Below are 19,569 nucleotides of genomic sequence, written 5' to 3' on the forward strand. Positions count from 1 at the left end.
ACCTCCCTGCCCCATCAAGTACCCTTCCTGCCTTCTCCTACCAGGCAAAGAGGCTCTCATTAGCATAACTAATTACCATAACTGGACCCAGGAGGTCCTCCTCTACTTTAGATAACTGGCAAGGAAACCTGTACTTACTTTACTAGCTTTACCTCTGAAAACGTCATTTCAGATGCCTGATGCCTTTCTCAGCTGACCCTCCTGAGGCCCCGCTTTTACCATTTCTAAGGATTTCACACAGGATCTGACAGGTCCTGCCCCCTGGTCGCCTCTGCACCCTGGCTCAATGCAGGTTTCTTCCTTTGACCATACACCCCTGCCCCCCCCCACACACAAACACACGCCTGGTTTTACAGGACTATCATATTTCCTGAAATTCTACACTATGAGGACCCCAGAAATCATTTACTGCAACCAATCCAGTTTTAAGATGAAACACGGATCCCCAACATTTCTTGAGCTTTTTCTATGCATTTGGGACAGGCAACAAGCTTTGCTCACATTCCCTGCTCACACTGCATGCATCCTAATAAGGTCCTTTTGACAAATGAGGAAAAGGAGAAGACTAGCTAGCCGAAGACTGCAGAGCTGTCATGTCACATTAGGGCATTTCCATCTTCTGAGGAGACCTCTGGGAGAAATGGTCCAGGACTAGTTCAGGGGACCTGTTGCTTTTTCAGCAGGGATCTCTGCACTGTGCTTATCCCTGCCTCCGGAGCAGCCTGCACACCCATTGCTCTGTCGGTACTGAGTGGCCATTGGAGGCTTGAGATTTGTCTCCAGCCAGACCTGGCTCACATCCCCACCGAATTCCCTGTAGGCATGCAGCCTCGGAAGAGTTACTTAAATAACAACCAGGATTTCCCCATTTCTAAATTGAGGGTAGTAACATTCATGTTAAGGGTGACTTTCAGGATTTGGTCAAACAATGAGCAGAAACCAGTTAGTGTGGTGCTTAGGTCCAATCAAGGATTGCTGTTATACCACTGGTGCCCTCCTTGCTCCAATAGTCCTCAGTGATTCTGAGCAGCCTAATCATTGATGTTCCCTCCTGCCTTGTGGTCAGACCTGTCCCAGCCCTCTGGCCCCTCCCTCTCTCCTCCCAGCCTCTTTCTCACTAGTAACTGCAGGTGCCTCTGGGAAACAGACACTCAGGTCTTAACCTGCCCTCTTCAACACATCCAGACAGTCTCTTCCTAGCAGGTGCCGCCAGGAGGTCACCCAGGGTTTCTCTTCACCAGGTGGGAGACAGAACCATGCTGGGTCCCCTTGCCCTCCTGTGTGCTCTCCTGTTTCCCGGTAAGTCCTTACTTGTTCCCAGTGCAGAGTACAGGGTTCACCTTGAGGTTCCTGGCCATCACTGTCTCACAGCTCTTCCCCTCTTCCCTGGCAGGTGGTGGAGCAGGGCTCAAGCTGAGTCAGACTGCTTTGTTGGTGGCACGTGTGGGCAGTTCATGTTCTCTGGATTGCCAATTGGACAGCTCAGTCAGCTACATCCACTGGTACCGCCACCAGGAGGGTATGGCACCGAAGAGGCTCCTCTACCTAGACATGTCCAGGTCCCTTGTGCAACGGGATTTTGTCCTGAAAGCAGACAAAGTTTATGCCCAGAAGGGCAAGGATAGCTACAGCTGCACTCTGTCACTGCTGAAACTAGAGAAAAGCGACGAAGGCCTGTACTACTGCGCTGCCTGGGTATACCACAGCCCTGTGCTCTGACCAGGACCCTGAGTAAAAAGGTCTCTGTCTCCCAGGGCACTGAAGACTGGCACATTCCAATGACTCTGGGTCTCTGGGGATGTCCTGGGGTCAGCTCTCAGCAACCCGACTCTCGCTAATGCCCTCTTCCCTCTCCATTGGTGCACTGCACAGAACCCTGGAAACTAAGAAGCCCCTGGCATGCAGGCGAGCGCAAACCCAGGGAGTTGTCCAGTCTGTAGGGACTGCTCTGAAGGTCATCCAGCACCGTGTTTCTGAAGCATTTGGAGCAGAATATAAGCTGCTCAATTCAGTGGCCACTAGCCACTAGCCACATGTGACTCCTGGGCACTTGAAACATAGCTAGTTCAACCTGAGATGGGCTGCTTGTATAACACAAGCCATGTTCTGGAGATTAGTAAAAAAAAAATATGGAATACCTTCTTAATAATTTCTATATTAGTTACATGTTGAAGTAAAGAAGTCGTCCTTGAGATGAATGCTACTACCCTCAATTTAGAAATGGGGAAATCCTGTTTTGATATCTCACAATAAATAAAATAATCCTGAAGTTTATTTATTTCTTTAATGTTTTTGAAATGCAACTTTAGAAAATGTGTCTCATATTGTGACTTATCTTTATTTCTACTGAACGGATCTGTGACAGGCTGGTGATTGAAGATTCTGGCCATCTCCAAAGAAGAATGTGGGAGTAAAATATTGTGCAAATCATTTCAGAGAGAGATTTACCATAAAATAATTGAAAACTGAAATAGGAATTTGACTCTTGATTCCAGTTTTCAAACTGCTGTCCTGCCCAATGCTTATTACTTTGCAGTAGAGACTTCATGAGCAAAGCACAGGAAGCAGTTGGTAGGACTAACTTCTCAGCACCTTCATGCACTGGCGTATCTGGTGGTCAACTCATATGGGGGGACATGATCCGCAGGCAGGTTGATGCAACAGCCCTGAATGAGACCTGGGGCCCTCACTTCTAATTCTCCTTGAATGTTACTCCATATGGGATTTGGGGGCCGTATTCCTTGGACTTCTTTTTTGTCATCTGTACAGGGAGGTAGTTTAAATACCACAGTAATGGGGTCGATCCTCTGTAATAAAGCAAAATTATACCAATAAGATATCACAATGTTTACTAAATTCTTATAAAATTTGTCAACTTCTTGAGGGAAAAAAAAGAAAAGAAAAACTGTATTACTGATCCTCTAGTCCCAAACAGGAAAACACCTGCTATCATATGTGGGGGAAATAAAAAGCTCTCTGAGGAAGTCTAAGCTGAAATAAATGCCTTTTCAATTGAAGATTCACAGTTTATGTACAACTTAATAGCACTGGTAAACATGATTGCTGAAAGGAAAGCCCAAAACATTTGTAGATAATTAGTCCCTCAGATTCATTACCTCCTCATATGTCTCCCGGAATTTTTGCACTAGGAGATTTATATTTAACACATGCCTGATTGTGAAAAATGCCGACACCCCTTTCCTCTAATGAAGCCTGGGTCAAGATGAAGACCTCCACCATGTGCAGGAGGTGGAGGAGGGGGAGAGACAGAAACTTACTTTTGCTCTGTTTTGGTGATATTCCTTCATTTTTCTTCCCATATCCTCATACCACTGAACCCTTTCCTCTCAGTGCCTGACTCCATAGGGGAGTGACTCTGAGACCTGAGTATTAGAGTTTTGTTAGAGAGAAATTAGCTACATATGAAGACACTGTCAGAGAAATCATCCCAGGTCAATGTAAATCTCAGTTTTCAACATGGGTCCATAGTGTCTTTGAGTTACAACCTAAAAAGAGAGTGGCCCTGTGTGTGGGGAGCAACCCACCCCATGTGGAAGGAAAAACGAGTCATATTTGGAGTCATTTCCTCTAGCTGCCCTTCTCCTTGTGGATAAGTGAAGCTTCACCAAGGACACTTGGGCCACACACAGTAAAGCCAAACCATCCAGAGACCAACAAAACCTCCTATCCTAAGTAAATGGTTGCTAATTAAATTGTTGTTTAAATGGCTGATTCTAACAACACTGAAAGCATCTTATTAGAATGTACAGGACCAAGTACGGTGTTGACTCCATTGATGTCTGCTGAACTGAGACTGGCATTTTGACTATTAGAGAGGGGCTCACATTACCTCATGGGTGGGGGATTTTGCATAGACGGATGCTTGAAATATCCTGATGATTTGGGCTCAACTCATTTATTTCACTTTTCAGGTGGGTGAGACACAATAATTTTGACTAATAGAAGCAGCATTATATTATGAAATTAATGCCGAATAATGTCTTAGAACATCTCATAAAATCATAGTTTCTTTTCTTTCTTTCTTTCTTTTTGTTTGATTATTTATTTATTTATTTATTTGAAACAGATCACAGGAGGCTGAGAGACAGGCTCTGCTGTGCAGAGAGCCCGATACAGGGCCTGATCCCAGGACCCTGGGACCATGACCTGAGCTGAAGGCAAATGCTTTAACCCACTGAGCCACCCAGGTGCCCCTAAAAACATAGTTTTCATAGTTCTATTATCCATTACCAACCGATCACACACATTAGTACTGTGGAAAAATTAATGTCTGTTACATCAGAGTCATTTTCTAAGAATCACAGTTCTGAAAATTTCTGGGTACACATGGAGATCTATGTTGACTGTTTTGTGTTGGATGTTCTTTATGTTCCAGAATGGGTTCAGGAACACAGTTTTGGGTAGAGGAAAGGGCACACCTTGGAGATGCCACTTTTAAACATTGGGAATAGGAGAATTTTTACCATGTCACACATACCCTTATTGATTCATAGAAAAACCTGTATGGCTTTTGATTTTTATTTTTAAATTTACTGTTAAATAGAATTCACATGTTACTTAATATTAAAATTCTTGCATGTTATTGAGCACTTAGGCATACCATGTGACATCTGATGGTTAGAAATATGTGGAATAGCCTTTGTCTTAACCACTCTTTTTCTGCTCTTTTCCATCAAAGGTTGCTTCATTTACAAAACAAAATCTCTTTTCTCTGCTGATTCCTACTGACTCCATGTGCCAAATTAGAGACAAAGTTCATGCCCAGAGAACTCAGTGTACCTTCGTGGCCTGAGTGTTTCTTTTCCTCTCTGCAGAACAAATACCAGGTATAGACAGTGACACCAATACTGAGTCTTCCTATTAACACTGTATTTTAATTTCCTCATTTTTTTTTACATCTCTTTTGTCTACTTGCAGATGAGAAAATGAGAACATCTCAAGCAGAATTGTACACAATCATAGTTTTATTCAACAAAGTTGTTTCCCACTTTTTTTTTTTTGCCTGAAAGCCTTTCATAGAAGGTTGATAGAAAATCAACCTCATGTGTTCATCTGGAGGCAGAGAGGAAGATACGCTTTCAAGTATGACTGTGTGTACCTCCTGCTGTGGGTGCATGGATTTCTCCCCCAGGCAAATTAACAGTATGGATGCTGAGGGGCACAAAGGATGGGTACTGGGAAATTTCCCTTTTCCTCCTCAGGATTAATGCTCCACACTCCACCCCTACCCCCATTGCTTTGTGCCCCAGGATTCTTAACCTTTGTGGAAACAGTCATGGGAATCTTTGTTCTGTTTTCAAATGCAAAGTTGGCCAATGGAAACTGAAGCTCAAAAAAATAATCACCATAGTTTGGCTATTGTGGACATTGCTGCTATAAACATTCGGGTGCATGTGTCCCTTTGGATCACTACGTTTGTATCTTTAGGGTAAATACCCAATAGTGCAATTGCTGGGTCATAGGGCAGTTCTATTTTCAACATTTTGAGGAACCTCCATGCTGTTTTCCAGAGTGGCTGCACCAGCTTGCATTCCCACCAACAGTGTAGGAGGGTTCCCCTTTCTCCGCATCCTCGCCAGCATCTGTCATTTCCTGACTTGTTGATTTTAGCCATTCTGACTGGTGTGAGGTGATATCTCATTGTGGTTTTGATTTGTATTTCCCTGATGCCGACTGATATGGAGCACTTTTTCATGTGTCTGTTCGCCATCTGGATGTCTTCTTTGCAGAAATGTCTGTTCATGTCCTCTGCCCATTTCTTGATTGGATTATTTGTTCTTTGGGTGTTGAGTTTGCTAAGTTCTTTATAGATTCTGGAAACTAGTCCTTTATCTGATATGTCGTTTGCAAATATCTTCTCCCATTCTGTCAGTTGTCTTTTGATTTTGTTAACTGTTTCCTTTGCTGTGCAAAAGCTTTTGATCTTGATGAAATCCCAGTAGTTCATTTTTTCCCTTGCTTCCCTTGCCTTTTGCGTTGTTCCTAGGAAGATGTTGCTGCGGCTGAGGTCGAAGAGGTTGCTGCCTGTGTTCTCCTCAAGGATTTTGATGGATTCCTTTCGCACATTGAGGTCCTAGATGTCCATCAACAGATAAATGGATCAAGAAGATGTGGTATATATACACAATGGAATACTATGCAGCCATCAAAAGAAATGAAATCTTGCCATTTGCAACAACATGGATGGAACTAGAGCGTATCATGCTCAGCGAAATAAGTCAAGCAGAGAAAGACAACTATCATATGATCTCCCTGATATGAGGAAGTGGTGATGCAACATGGGGGCTTAAGTGGGTAGGAGAAGAATCAATGAAAGAAGATGGAATTGGGAGGGAGACAAACCATAAGTGACTCTTAATCTCACAAAACAAACTGAGGGTTGCTGGGGGAAGGGGGTTTGGGAGAAAGGGGTGGGATTATGGACATTGGGGAGGGTATGTGCTTTGGTGAGTGCTGTGAAGTGTGTAAACCTGGTGATTCACAGACCTGTACCCCTGGGGATAAAAATATATGTTTATAAAAAATAAAAAATTAATAATAAAAATAAATAAATAAATAAATATAATAAAAAAGAAATAAATAAAAATAAAAAATAATGTACAAAAAAAAATCACCATGTCACCTGACAAAAGCATTTCTTCTTGGATACTAGAATTCCAAGCCAGTGGACCCTGGGGAAAAGAAACAAATCCCTCCAGTGGGTTAAGTGGTATAAAAGGGAAAGACTTCTCCCTCATGCACCTCTTGTTCCTGAGCATTAACCTCTGGGTATGGCAGGAGTTGTCAATATATGTTGGTCTCTGTGAGAATGCAGGCCCCCTTCAGGGAGGGAACCCAGACCTCACTTTCTTCCACTTCCCAGTCTCTTGCTGATGCTCCCACTGGCTACTCCCAGACAGCAACCAGAGAATAAGGAAAACCATCTGTGCAGTCCCTGAAGGTCCACTTCGTAATGTCCAGGGCAAGGTAAGGAGAGGTCCACTGTTCACATGGAGGAGCAAAAGAATAAAAATCAAGTAATAGTCAAGTATGTGGGTTATATTTGCCCCCAAATAAGTAAAACAAACTGCAGAGTTGGGAGATTTTATCTAGTTCCTTTCATTTCACCTTCCACAAAGCCACCAAAGTCCCATCTTTAACAGAACAGGATGTGCCCTGTTCCCTCAGCAAGAAAACAAGAAACTGGACAAGTGTTGAGAAATTATCATTAAATGTTGTGCTTTTCTAGTTGACTAGCTTAATAGAGAGGAGCATATAGATTATTTTTAATGCTTTTGTTCTTCAGGAAAATGAGGGATTCTGAGGTATTTGTCAAGTTATTAGGTAAGTCATCATCATCTAAGTAGCAAAAGGTAAAGAGATCTCTATCTCTGTGTCAATAAATGATTACAGGGCTTTATGAACCAGTATTATGATGAGTTCAATTCAGTGTTCTGGATGTTCATTAATACAATAAACAAGTATACACTAGTGTACCAATCCTAACTCTTACAAAAAGAAAGTCGAGAAATGCCTGCCACTTTCATAATGTCAACAAAAATCCAGCTTCTCACATTGCTTATAATTGATGTATCTTTTCTGTCCTTCCTTCATCTAACTTTCTGTCATGTATGAGTTAACATTTAAATGTTTGATCACAAACTGATTATCCCTACCTACTGTGAGTTCTGTCCTTTTGATTTTTTTTAACTTTTAAGTTGAAGTTACCAAACAGTTACCAAAAATCTAGTTTTATTCTGGAAGTGGTAGAATTAGTATTTATAATCCATAGGTCAATAGATTTCTTTGATTCTTTCCTTTGTTCATTCAAAGAAAAAGATTTAAGTTCTGTATGAATTTTAATAAACATAATGTTCCAGATAAGATGTTAATAATAGCTCTTTTTAACTGAAAATTCCTTATATACTAGGTAGGCATTGTATTAAGTAGTTTATACATGTCTTGCTGTGTAATGCCTCAGTATCAGAGGAAAGAGAAAAGGGACTCTGATGGATATCAATGTACCCCCCATAGATGTCACTAACCCTGTCTTAAATGTCTGGTTTGACATAATTTCCTATTGACTTGCATTCCTAGTTATAGACTCTTATGTTGAAATGGTATAATTATCTCAGAGAGAAGTAAGCCGTTCAGAAATATTCAGTAGTTGTGAAAAGCTCATTCTGAAGGTGGAATTCCACCCATTTAGCTGCCAGATAATATGCTTGGTGTTCAATCTCTGGAGGAAATCTCATGATCACCATGAAAATCCTGCAAATGCACTTATATCATGGCAGAAAGAATTGATGCTTCAACAAGAACAGAAGCTACAGGGTGGAAACTTTACAGCCCATGGCATGGTGTGAGTCAGTGGTGGTGGGTTCAGGGCTGTTTGTTGCACAAGAAGGTTCTGATCTTGTGCAATAAGATGGCGGGAGGAAGACTGGAAGAAGGAACTCTCTCCCCATGCTTAGTGATGTCATCATGAGAATGAGCAGGAGACAGACAGAGAAACAGAAACAATGAGGAATGTGCCCAAGGAGATTGTCCTAACTTGAATGAAGCTGTTCCAAACTAGAGGAATCTATTTTCAATTGGTAATGTTAGTACCTCCCTCCAAAATCAGAATGAGGAAGAAATGACACGTATATGTTATCAACAAAAATGACACTTCCTTTCCCTGTAAGGAACCTGAAGTTGCAGCCTCTGTTTGGTGTTACCAGTGTGCCCTGCTCATATATGCCTAAGTGAGGGGGCACGATGGGGGTCAAAACCCATCCCATGGCCACCCTCCTCTATACCCTGAGCAGGGCTGTGTCAACCTGGAGCAAAAGTGCCTTTTTCTAATAATTCTGCAAAGGATGTGGCCTGTTTTATTTTCTGAAAAAGGAAACATATGTACTACAGAGACTGTTCAGAAGGACATGAGCTGGAGCATCTCCAGTTGTCTTCTGTGGAGCAGATGCTCCTTCCGCAGTAACTGCTTTGAGATTAAGAGATGAGAAATCCAAGAACTAAACATACAGCCTAGAGGAGGACTCAGTATTATCATTGGTACTTCTTTTAAATTTTGCATCTGTCTCTTCTCCTTACCATGAAATAATTGGGACAATTAATTTAGAAACGTCTTCCTTGACACCCATTTGCAATATTTGTATCTATACTAGGTATACCTTATCTACATATCTGTCAGTCTCTGTCTCCATATCTGTCTCTATCTACATATGTGTCTATATCTCTGTCTCACTCTCTCTCTTTCCAGTTAGTAGCCAAAATGATGCAACCAGAAATATCTATATCTATACCCACAGTAGAAAAAAGGATAATTACTCAACGCTGTACCTACCAAAAAAAGGTGATTTATTGGTACAAAAAAAAAAAATGAATCAGCCTTTGGGTATCTGATGTATTAGGTCTCTTAAAATACATGCTTATAGGCAATATGATGAGAACAGGAAATAGGCAGCACTGAGACATCCTGTCCCCTCTACTGAAATTCTTTTTTACAGTCCAGAGAACACAGTAGATGAAGCCACGTGCAAATGTACAAAGTATTAGAAGAGCCTACAATCAGCCCCAGGAACCTCTCTTCAGTTCTGGACTCTCTCATTTCCACAGGACAACCTCCGTCCCAGTCCTAGCCTCAACCTCAGTCCCCACCCTGTGCTCCCTGAGAGGTACCTCAGGACTAAAATCAAGGGGAAAAGAAGCAGACAGCCATCAGCTGTGCCTTCAGGATGCCAGGCTTCCTGCTGCAACTTCCCATTGACCTGATTGCCTACTGTGGAGAGCTTCTGCCTGGAGTTGTTGAAAAGTGCCTGAGAGTCAGGACATAGCAGTTCATTTCCTGAGGTTTCCAGAGATTATCTATGGTTCAGGCTCTGTGAGAAGGGGCTTGAAATGGAGAGAGGGCACAGGACTGAGACCATAGACATGAGTATGAGGGCCAGGTGTGGTGCCAAATGAATGAAGATGAAGATGAGTACTCCCAAGTAGGACCTTTTTCTCTGTGACTGTGACCTTCCCAGGGTCTGTGCAAGCCTTGTCTCTAGTGCAGCCTCCATACACACTTGCTGAATTAATCTGTGAATCAATGAATCCCAGGAAGCATTATTGAGGAAGCAGCACATTGAGAATATTTCCTGTAATGAATCCAAAGATCACACTCTGGTACATTGAGAGAAATATATAGACCCCTCTATAAATACATACATACTTATGTACATATACGTGTATATCCTTATTACATATATATATATATATATATATATATATTACATATATATATATTATATTAAAAGTATGTATGGAAGAAATAAAATATCTTATTTAAGATTGTGTGTTCTAGACATAGATCCTCTGGTACAGACTATTGCTCTGCAACTTACTCAAGTCAGACCTTTGATATAATAACTGGTGTGTCCAAAGCCTCCATTTTCTCATATAAAATATAGAACCAATAATAAAACCACCCACTTAGTAGGCTTTGTGAAGATTAAATGAGATAATGGAGCAATGTGCTCACCTACCATGTAGAAAATGTCTTCAATATTGAAAGCTATTAAAGTTATGAAAAGTAAAGAAAATAAAATTTCTATTTTTTGAAAATGTTTAATATAATAAATAAAAGATAAATTCTGCCTTTGTTTACTTCCATGTTTGAAATAATTCAAGATGAGAAAATATATTTTTCCATGAATGTGTCTGAAATGACCATTTATCTCCCTTCTAGGCTCCTAGCATCTGAAACCCTCGTCTATGTCCAGGAAATACCACACCTTATGAATCTGAGTGAAAGAATCCATTTGTTTCCACTCTAGGAAGGAAAAATGTCAGATACTCTTTCTCAGCCTTCCTTAACATACAGTCAGGTAGAAGGTGTGGCCTCCCCCAATTAGCCACTTCACACAACTGCTACCTCTTAATACAACACATACACAGAGACACACATATGCACAAACACACAGGACAGAAAGCGATGCAAATGCATTTGCACACTCATGCATGCACACACACAGACCGATACACACAGGCATAAACACAAACACAAACACAGAGACTGTAAGGAAATGCCTAGCAGCCATGGTGGACCAGGGGACCTCTCTCCAGAGTGACCATCGGTGTCTTCTTTCTGTCTCCTAGTCCTTTTCATTCCCAAAATGAAGCTTCCTGCTTAGCAAGAGTCAGTCCTCATAGTTGTAGGCCATTGACCTTCTGGTCTACCGTCCTCCACCTCCACAACATTCAAACTACCCAGTATGGATCACTTCAGAAATGGTATTTATTGGAAAAGAGGGAAAAAAGAGCAGCTGCCTCAGGAGGAAAACTCAGCCATCCTGGCTTCTTCTTCTCTTTTCTCCTCAGGCAGGGCTCAAACCAGAGTTTACATCAACTCCACATGGTATGTAACAGAACCACACTCAAGTTTTAGGCAGAACTGTTTCAAGTTTTTTTTTTTTATAAGATATTATCTATTTATTTATAGACAGAGATCGCAAGTAGTCAGAGAGGCAGGCAGAGAGAGAGGGAAACAGGCTCCCCACTGAGCAGAGAGCCCAATATGGGGCTCAATCCCTGTCTTTCTCATGGGGTTGTCAAGGACTGAAGAACGTTACATACAGGACGAGTCTAGCACAGGGTCAATACATCACAGTTCCCTTACAACGGAACTGCTTCACTGACCCAGCTCAGCCACCACAGGAACTCAGGGACTCTTTAAATGTCACAACTTACATTGTCCTCCAAACAACAGTAATGTTTGCTTTCTTTTGAAAAGCTAAGAATTGTGAATAGGAAGAGAGTCCAGGGTAGCAAAACAAAGGATTTTTTTCCTCCACCATTTTTCTTACCCACAACAGAGTGTTGTAACATCATAACACCTAAAGTAATTACTATAGTAATTGTTCAAATTCTTCCAAATTTGTGAATTTTCTTCAGACTACTGATCTATAAAAGACATAATGACATAATGGTGTGTATAAAGTTCATTTTATAAAGTATATAAAATGCATAAAGTCCTGCATAACATTGTGGGATTATTATGTCATTGTTATTATATACAGTAATACATCTTTTCTTCCATTTTTCTGATAGCTTTATACTCTCCATACTCTTACCAAATATGGTGAGAAAGCCATTAACGCAGAGAGAAAAAGAGTTCAAGGATAGGTGGGATTGAAGTAAAACTTAAAGGAAAAAAGTGAAAGTGTTGGCCCCCAAAAGAAGATAACATTGAGTTATTGTAACAGGGGTGTTTTGGGATCTGAGAGCTTTTTATGCCAGGAACATAGTAAAGTGTCACTGAGACATATCTTACTGTGAAGGTCTTTCATTGTTTTTAAAACAAAACTTCCTCCCCAGTCCTGCCTCTGAAGAACCATTTTGCTAACACCTCCCCAGTCCTGATGTATGCCCATTTTGGAGAAATTTCTGACTACCCCAGGGCAACACCAACTCCATGAATGGACATGTGTCTCCAGCTTGATTTGTAGGTTGACTAAACTCCTGTCTCTTTGGTTCACTGTTTTCATGTCCACTGTCAATTTATGCAATTGCCTCTGACTTCTCTCCTTTGCTTTTCAAATGAAGATAGAATTTCTCAGGATCGAGTCTCCTTTGCCAGGACAGCAGACAGAAGCATGCACATATGATGCAGGCTCTCTAGGGTCCTTGGAGAGCCCATTCGACAGTGCTACCAACAAAAAGGAGAACAGCTGGAACAAATCCTGGATAGCTCATCCAGGATTATGAACGACACAAGCCCAGTTCCTGCTTTGGTTCAGATAAGAAAGACAACAGAGTCTTTTCCTTGATAACCCTTAATGTCATGAAGTCTCAGGAAGACCTGCTATTGTGCATGCTGGGATCTTGCAATGTCACAGAGTCAGAAGGGATCTGTAAGGAAACCTTCTCCATTACTAACCCTCAACTGCTTTCTACTTGAGCAGCCACAGCAGACCCTTTCTGGCTCTTAATCACAGCTTCATAAGCTGTTGGAACAGGAAGGGCCTTTTGCACATACACAGCTTAATGCTCACTCAGCAAATGGGATGTGGGAAACCAGGAAGGGCAAATGCCTTGTCACAGCTACTTATCCACAGAGGCAAGGCTGCAGGTATATTTCCAAAGATCACAGAATGGCTTCCAAGAGGCTTCTTCTTTCAGCATAGCAGAGGGTTTGTTTTCCAATTTGAGTTTTAATAAGGAATCTATTTTTCTGTGGGAGATAGAATTCTACAATGTTTTCCTTTTATTCCAGGAAAATACTATCATCTTAGAAAGTGTTTTCTCATTTTGCTTTCCCTGGTGAAGATTTGTGTTGCTGAATGGTAAAAGTGGCTTACTAAAAAATGGAGCCCATCATCCACATTTCTCAAGTATATTTCTGTTGACATGTTAGCTTTTTCAGAAATATATTTCAGAAATATAACCCTTAACTACTGACACACTAGGCCGGTGTTTGTGAGAACAGAAGAGGTTTCCTTTGATGCATCTCTGAGCAGTTTCACACACTGGAACACCTGGAAATCAAATCCTCTTAATTCTCTGAACACTGTTTCTGGTAATTTAGCAAAGTCATTGGTTGACCACTTTATCCTGATCTTTCTTTCTTTCTTTCTTTTTCACTTTCTTTCTCCTTCCCTCCCTCCCTCCCATTCCTTCCTTCTCTCCCTCTCTCTCTTCCTTTCTTCCTTCCATTGTTCTTTCTTTCTTTTTTTTTCTTTTTTCTTTCTCTGTCTCTCTCTCTTCCTCCCATTCTTTCTTTTTATTTGCTTTCTTCATCTCTATTCTTTATCAGCACTTTCCATGATTGCTCCCTCCAACAAAACAGATATTTAAATCTATTAATCTGAGGAAATTTATAAAATATTAGATGCCATGAAGCCTATATTCAAGAACTTTTAATGTCCTCAAAAGACCACACTGTCAGTACAAGGTTTCTACCTGCTGGCCCTGACTTGAACCTCAGGAGAAGGCTTACATTTCTGTAGAAGCTCTAACCAGTATGATAACCATTAACCAGTCTGGATCAAGATATCTGTGGAAGAAACTAACTTATAATAACTTCTCCTGGTAAGTAACTTTTTTATTTTTAGGTACTCTGAATGAAAAACTGATAGGTGCTTTTTAGAAAAATCATGTAGAATCAACTTAGCATTTAGATAGGAATTTTGCAGCTTAAAAATGTTTCCATATATAGCTACAAAACTTGTCACTGTATATGGAAATAAAACTACTTTGTGAATGGTTTATTTACTTCCTTGCTTGCAAGCATATTGAAATTCTACTTGTAGAAAATATACACACAAAACTATTGATGCAGGCTTGAGATCATAGCTGTGACATATTTGTTATTTGTTCAAGATGTTTTTCATGTAGGTGGCCTTTTAAGTGAGACACTCTTTGATGAAGTACCTATAATCTTAATAGTGCTCCTACTTAATGAATAGTGTTCCTTTCTCTAATAATCTGCAAAGCCTAGATGATTGGTTTTGATCTCATCTTTAAGAACAGTGCAAAAATTTAACTCTTTCAGTGGACAATCATAGAACATCAATAAATCAACATAATGTTATTACTTTAGTTCCTTAGTGGGTAGGCTGAGTTTAGTCAAAATCTGTGCTCTGGTGGCTTTTGTAATATTGCCTAGACATGGTCCAGTTTAATGGAATTTGTGAGCTCAGAAAACCATTTCATCTCCAGAGTCCATGAAAAGAAGCTGTCAGCATGGTTTTACATCCTTGGTTGTTCATTTATTGAAGACAGTTTCTATGCTCGACACTAGAGGTAAAAGGATGCACAAGACACAGTGCCAACACTGAAAAAGCTTGTAGCCTAGTGGATAAGTGTTATAGATTGCAACTTGATTGAGCCCCATGTATTTTGGCCTGTGATAGTCAGACACATAAAACGTCAGATTCAATAACTCCTTTGCTTTCTTAGTTTATGTAATAGATATTTATTGCTTATAAATCTACATTTTTTAGTGGAAAATTTGATTAAGTCACCCCAAACCATTCAATTAAAGATAATAATATTAACTAATATTTAGTGAGAGTCAGACACCATACTGCCTTGTTTCTGTGCCTTGTCTCAATACTTAACAGCATTATACATTATATATCTTCTCATTCCAATTTCACTGATGGGAAACTGAGGCTTAGAGGGTTCAGTTATTTGCCTACATTCACATGACTAGTTACTATGGCAAAGTTTGGGACACAATAGATACTTGTTTGTTCCTTACTGCATGGTCTAACCATTATATGCTATGAGAAACATTAAGCCATCAATGTATTCTGAATATATAGCCTTTTGTAGTCTGACCTTTTAAATAAAGTATGCAGTTGAATGTGTAATAGTGATAGCTCAAAATTTTTTGACTCTTCATGCAGAAAACAATGCTTCTGTTTCTAAAAATCATGGCATTAAAATTGCTTCTCTTCCTCCCAAGGCATCAAGTAGGTCATGTTGAATATACATTTATTAAATTATCACAATGTGATGCTTAGGGTATTTTTTTAAAAGATTTTATTTATTTATTTGACAGAGAGAGATCACAAGTAGGCAGAGAGGCAGGCAGAGAGAGAGGAGGAAGCAGGCTCCCTGCTGAGCAGAGAGCCCAATGTGGGACTTGATCCCAGGACCCTGAGATCATGACCCGAGCTGAAGGCAATGGTTTAACCCACTGAGCCACCCAGGCGCCCCAATGCTTAGGGTATTTTTATAAAGGGACAAGTCCTTTTGACACCATTCCTTTCAATCTTTCTGTATTGGCATCAAATCTGTTGGGATTATAGAAGCTGGCAGAGAAGAACAGGAACAGTTGTACTCTATGTAGGACTCAGCTGCAGAACGCAGAGCTGCCTTTGCACTCCTGCTGGGACAGAGGCAAAAAGACCAAACCAAATTAAGATCTTCTGATGAGCAGCTCAGGGTTTTAAATCAATATCCTGGAACTTGTTAGGGTAATTTGAAGTTCAAAAACAGTTTTTCAGCAATAAATGGGTTAATATTTTTCACTCTTTAATAACTCATCTGTTCTTGTTTCAGTGAAGGCTGAATTCTGGAAAGAATTTAATTTATAATCAAGCCAGATAACCACTCCTCAGTGTGTAGAGATAAAAAGTATATATATACCTATAAAATACTGAACATTCATATATTAATTTTTTCAATATTAACTTAAAATTAATTTTTAAATTTTTAAAAAATATTATTTATATCTTTATTCTTGTTAAAATCACAGAAATAGTAACTATAAATTACACTCTAGGAAAAAAATTGATATGATACATGAAAACCTTTTAAGAAAAAAGATTTAGAAGTCCATGAACATGGTGACTAAAGGTAAAATCAGATTCCCCAATGTGTGTAATTGAGATGGGAAAGGCAGACCCCAGCTGTCCAGGCAGAGAGGGGTCAGGTCATCCATTCTTGACTATGCTCATATCTAATGTGATTTTGCCTGAGATTCATCTTTGTTTAATGTTAGCAGTGTCTATTTATATATATTTACATAAATATTGAAAGAATATGACCTCATTTTAAAGGAGTCACACAGGAAGTTTTCTGTAAAAGCTTTTCAGACAGTGTACCTGGGGTAGCTGGTCGGCCAAAAAAGTTTTTGGTCCTGGCACATTGCTCAGGGTTACAGGTAAGATATTTTAAAATTCTTCCCTATAAAGTGGGGAGAGGAGCTGGGTGATGTGGGTCGGGGATGGGAGGCAGGGTAGGAGCTGGTGCTGGCTCAGAGTTCTAAGTTTGGTCCGAGTTTGGTCATAAGTAGCAGTGGGTTACTAGGAGAGGTTGTTGACTCTGTCCCAGTCCTAGGGGTAGTTGTTACCTGATCTAGCTTGGAGGACATTAACAAGGAGCTATCTAGCTGGAGCATCTGGAGTTCCTAAGGGGTAGAACCATTAGTCCCTTAAGGATTTCTGTGTTGAGAGATTTGTACATAAATTTGTGTATCTTATTTTTTAGATTCTAAAAATAACCAAAGGAAAGGAATGAACAAAAAATTGATAAACTTGCATTTCTGTCTGAAGGCAATTCATATCAGGTATTGACATATCTAACTGCACAAACATATCCAAGAATGTCATAAGCTAGGTTTGGTTTTTCCAAATTCGGCCTAGTAAATTTTTTCATTCTTCATTAAACTTAGAGAAAAAATTTTGGATGAGGGAGAACATCTCACACAAATGTTTCTACCCTACAGAATCTAGTTGAATAAATGTTTTCAAAGAATTTTCATAAGGCTGGTGAAACTTTGGAAAAATGAAAGGAATGATATATTTTGGTGTTTTTCTTGTCATCATAGGCAAACATGAATTCATAAATTGAAAAACAACTTTTTTTTTAAAGATTTTATTTACTTATTTGACAGACAAATCACAAATAGGCAGAGAGAGAGAGAAAGAGAGAGAGAGAGAGAGAGGTGGAAGCAGGCTCCCTGCTGAGCAGAGAGCCTGATGTGGGGCTTGATCTCAGAACCCTGAGATCATGACCTGAGCAGAAGGCAGAGGCTTAACTCTCTGAGCCACCCAGGTGCCCGAAAAGAAACTTTGTAGGACTGTTTTTTTCCCAATTGACTGCAATGTAATTAGCAATCTAATTAAATAATGGTGACACAGAGGTAATTCAGAAAGTCCTGAAAACTTTTTTTTGGGGAGATTGTGGTGCAGAGAAAAATGTGGACTATGAGTCAGGATCTATCACTTGCTATATAATCATTCTTCAGCAAATAAATTTAGCATCATTATCACTTTCTTAAAATTATAAAAATAATATATGCCCATTAGGGAAAAATTGGAAAAGAGAAAAAATAAAGTATCAAAGATGTATAATGACACGTATTCTGTTAACATGTGTTATATTTCCGTCCATTCAGTCTGTCAATGTAGCCACCATCTCAAGTAGATGTTGTGGAACTAAATGAAATTAAATATAAAAATATCTATTGCATAAGTTGAGACATGATCCATCATTAAAAAAGTTAGTTCTACAAATTCCAATTATCATCCAGTGGAGTTCTTCTCAAACCAGGAGTATAGAAAAATGTGTTAATTTTGATCTAGTCTACAGGTCACTTTAGAACAATTGGTCAGTATTTGCAGAATACTTCCAATTTCTATGACTCATTTTTACATGTTTCTAAGAACAAGCAGAATGTAGTAAGCAGTACCTCATATATTGTTAGCCTCTCCCTTTCCAGTGGAAACGTCTGGATGTAAATAAGGGAGAGGTTTTGTAATTGTATATATAAAATTATACTAATGTACATAAAAATCAAATATTCACTTTTTAAATAAAATGTTTTATTTTTTATTTATTTGAGAGACAGAGCATGCACACATGAGAGAGAGACAGAAAGCGAGAGCACATAGGAGCTAGGCGGGAGAGCAGACGGAGAAGGAGAAGCAGACTCCCAATGATCAGGGATCCCAAGCAAGGTTCTCTATCCCAGGACTCTGGGATCATGATCCTGGTCAAAGGCAGACACTTAACAGAAGGAGCCACCCAGGCATCCCTCAAATATTCACTTTTAATAGTTTATACCTTCAATGGATTATGTCTATAAATTAAAATTGTATTATTACAAATATCACCTGAAAAATACTACTTTTTTCTGCCTCAAATTTCTGTCAAACTTGTGTTCAGATTCTTCACATGCATTAAAATGTATTCATTAAAACAAATTTCTAGGTCATCTTAGGGTACGAATGTAAGTTTGGGGGTACCTTTATGATGAGAACATTGGATATTTAATTGGAAGAGACCTTAATCCACTTAGAAAATAAAAGCATTTTTTCATTTATTCTGTCATTATGTATATGTACAATGTAAGCTTTGTATTGTATAGTGACTATAGTCCCAGGTAATGTTTACCAAATCCATATGAAAGTTCTTAATTTTTTTTTTTTTTTTTTTTTTTACTGGTACTACCTCTAAACTAGTTTTAATTGAGTTTATTTCCAGTTGATATCTTGTCCAAGTGCATTGTTTAATCAAAGTAGAGTATTACAAGACCATTATTTAAAATGAGAAGTTGCCCAAACTGAAACATAAGGCAACCTCTGTTTTATGAGGCATAATTTGGGGGATGAAAGCTTCCTCTTATGCTCTGGCATTTCAGTGTGTTTGAATTCCGAATGTTTTGTATTTATATCACAGAGTGGGATTTGCAAACATCTTCTCCCATTTTTCTTTTTTTTATTATTATGTTAGTCACCATACAGTACATGATTAGTTTTTGATGTAGTGTCTCCCATTTTTCATGTCAACTTCAAGGTAGACCTCACTAAATTACCAAGCTTCAGGCAGAAACAGAGACAAGCTCTAATATACAAACTATTTCTAATTTATTTATACTGCCTACTTATAAAATCTGTTTGAGAAGGCCTAAAATAAAATACGCAAGTACAGTTAGGCAATAAAATAAAAATAGAAGATCAAAAGCATTTAGGGAAGTAGAAGAAAAAAAGTACAAAGCGTAGGGTATAATTTTATGTTCAAAGGTAGGAGAAATATGAATTAGAGTACATACTTTTTATTAACTGAAAAAAA

The 19,569-nt window shown here is 39.3% G+C and overlaps 1 gene segment (V, D, J or C); it reads left to right on the plus strand.

Annotated features, from left to right (window-relative positions):
• Positions 1–969: 969 nt before the first annotated feature.
• Positions 970–19,569, plus strand: part of LOC131829216 (T cell receptor gamma constant 2-like) — a 47,486-nt gene continuing 28,886 nt past the window's right edge. Inside the window, 4 exon segments of the C gene segment in view lie at positions 970–1,299; positions 1,394–1,695; positions 6,008–6,013; positions 16,594–16,657. Coding sequence covers positions 1,257–1,299; positions 1,394–1,695; positions 6,008–6,013; positions 16,594–16,657 — 415 coding nt within the window.

Source organism: Mustela lutreola, chromosome 4 (assembly GCF_030435805.1).
Source record: "Mustela lutreola isolate mMusLut2 chromosome 4, mMusLut2.pri, whole genome shotgun sequence".
Classification (NCBI taxonomy): domain Eukaryota; kingdom Metazoa; phylum Chordata; class Mammalia; order Carnivora; family Mustelidae; genus Mustela; species Mustela lutreola.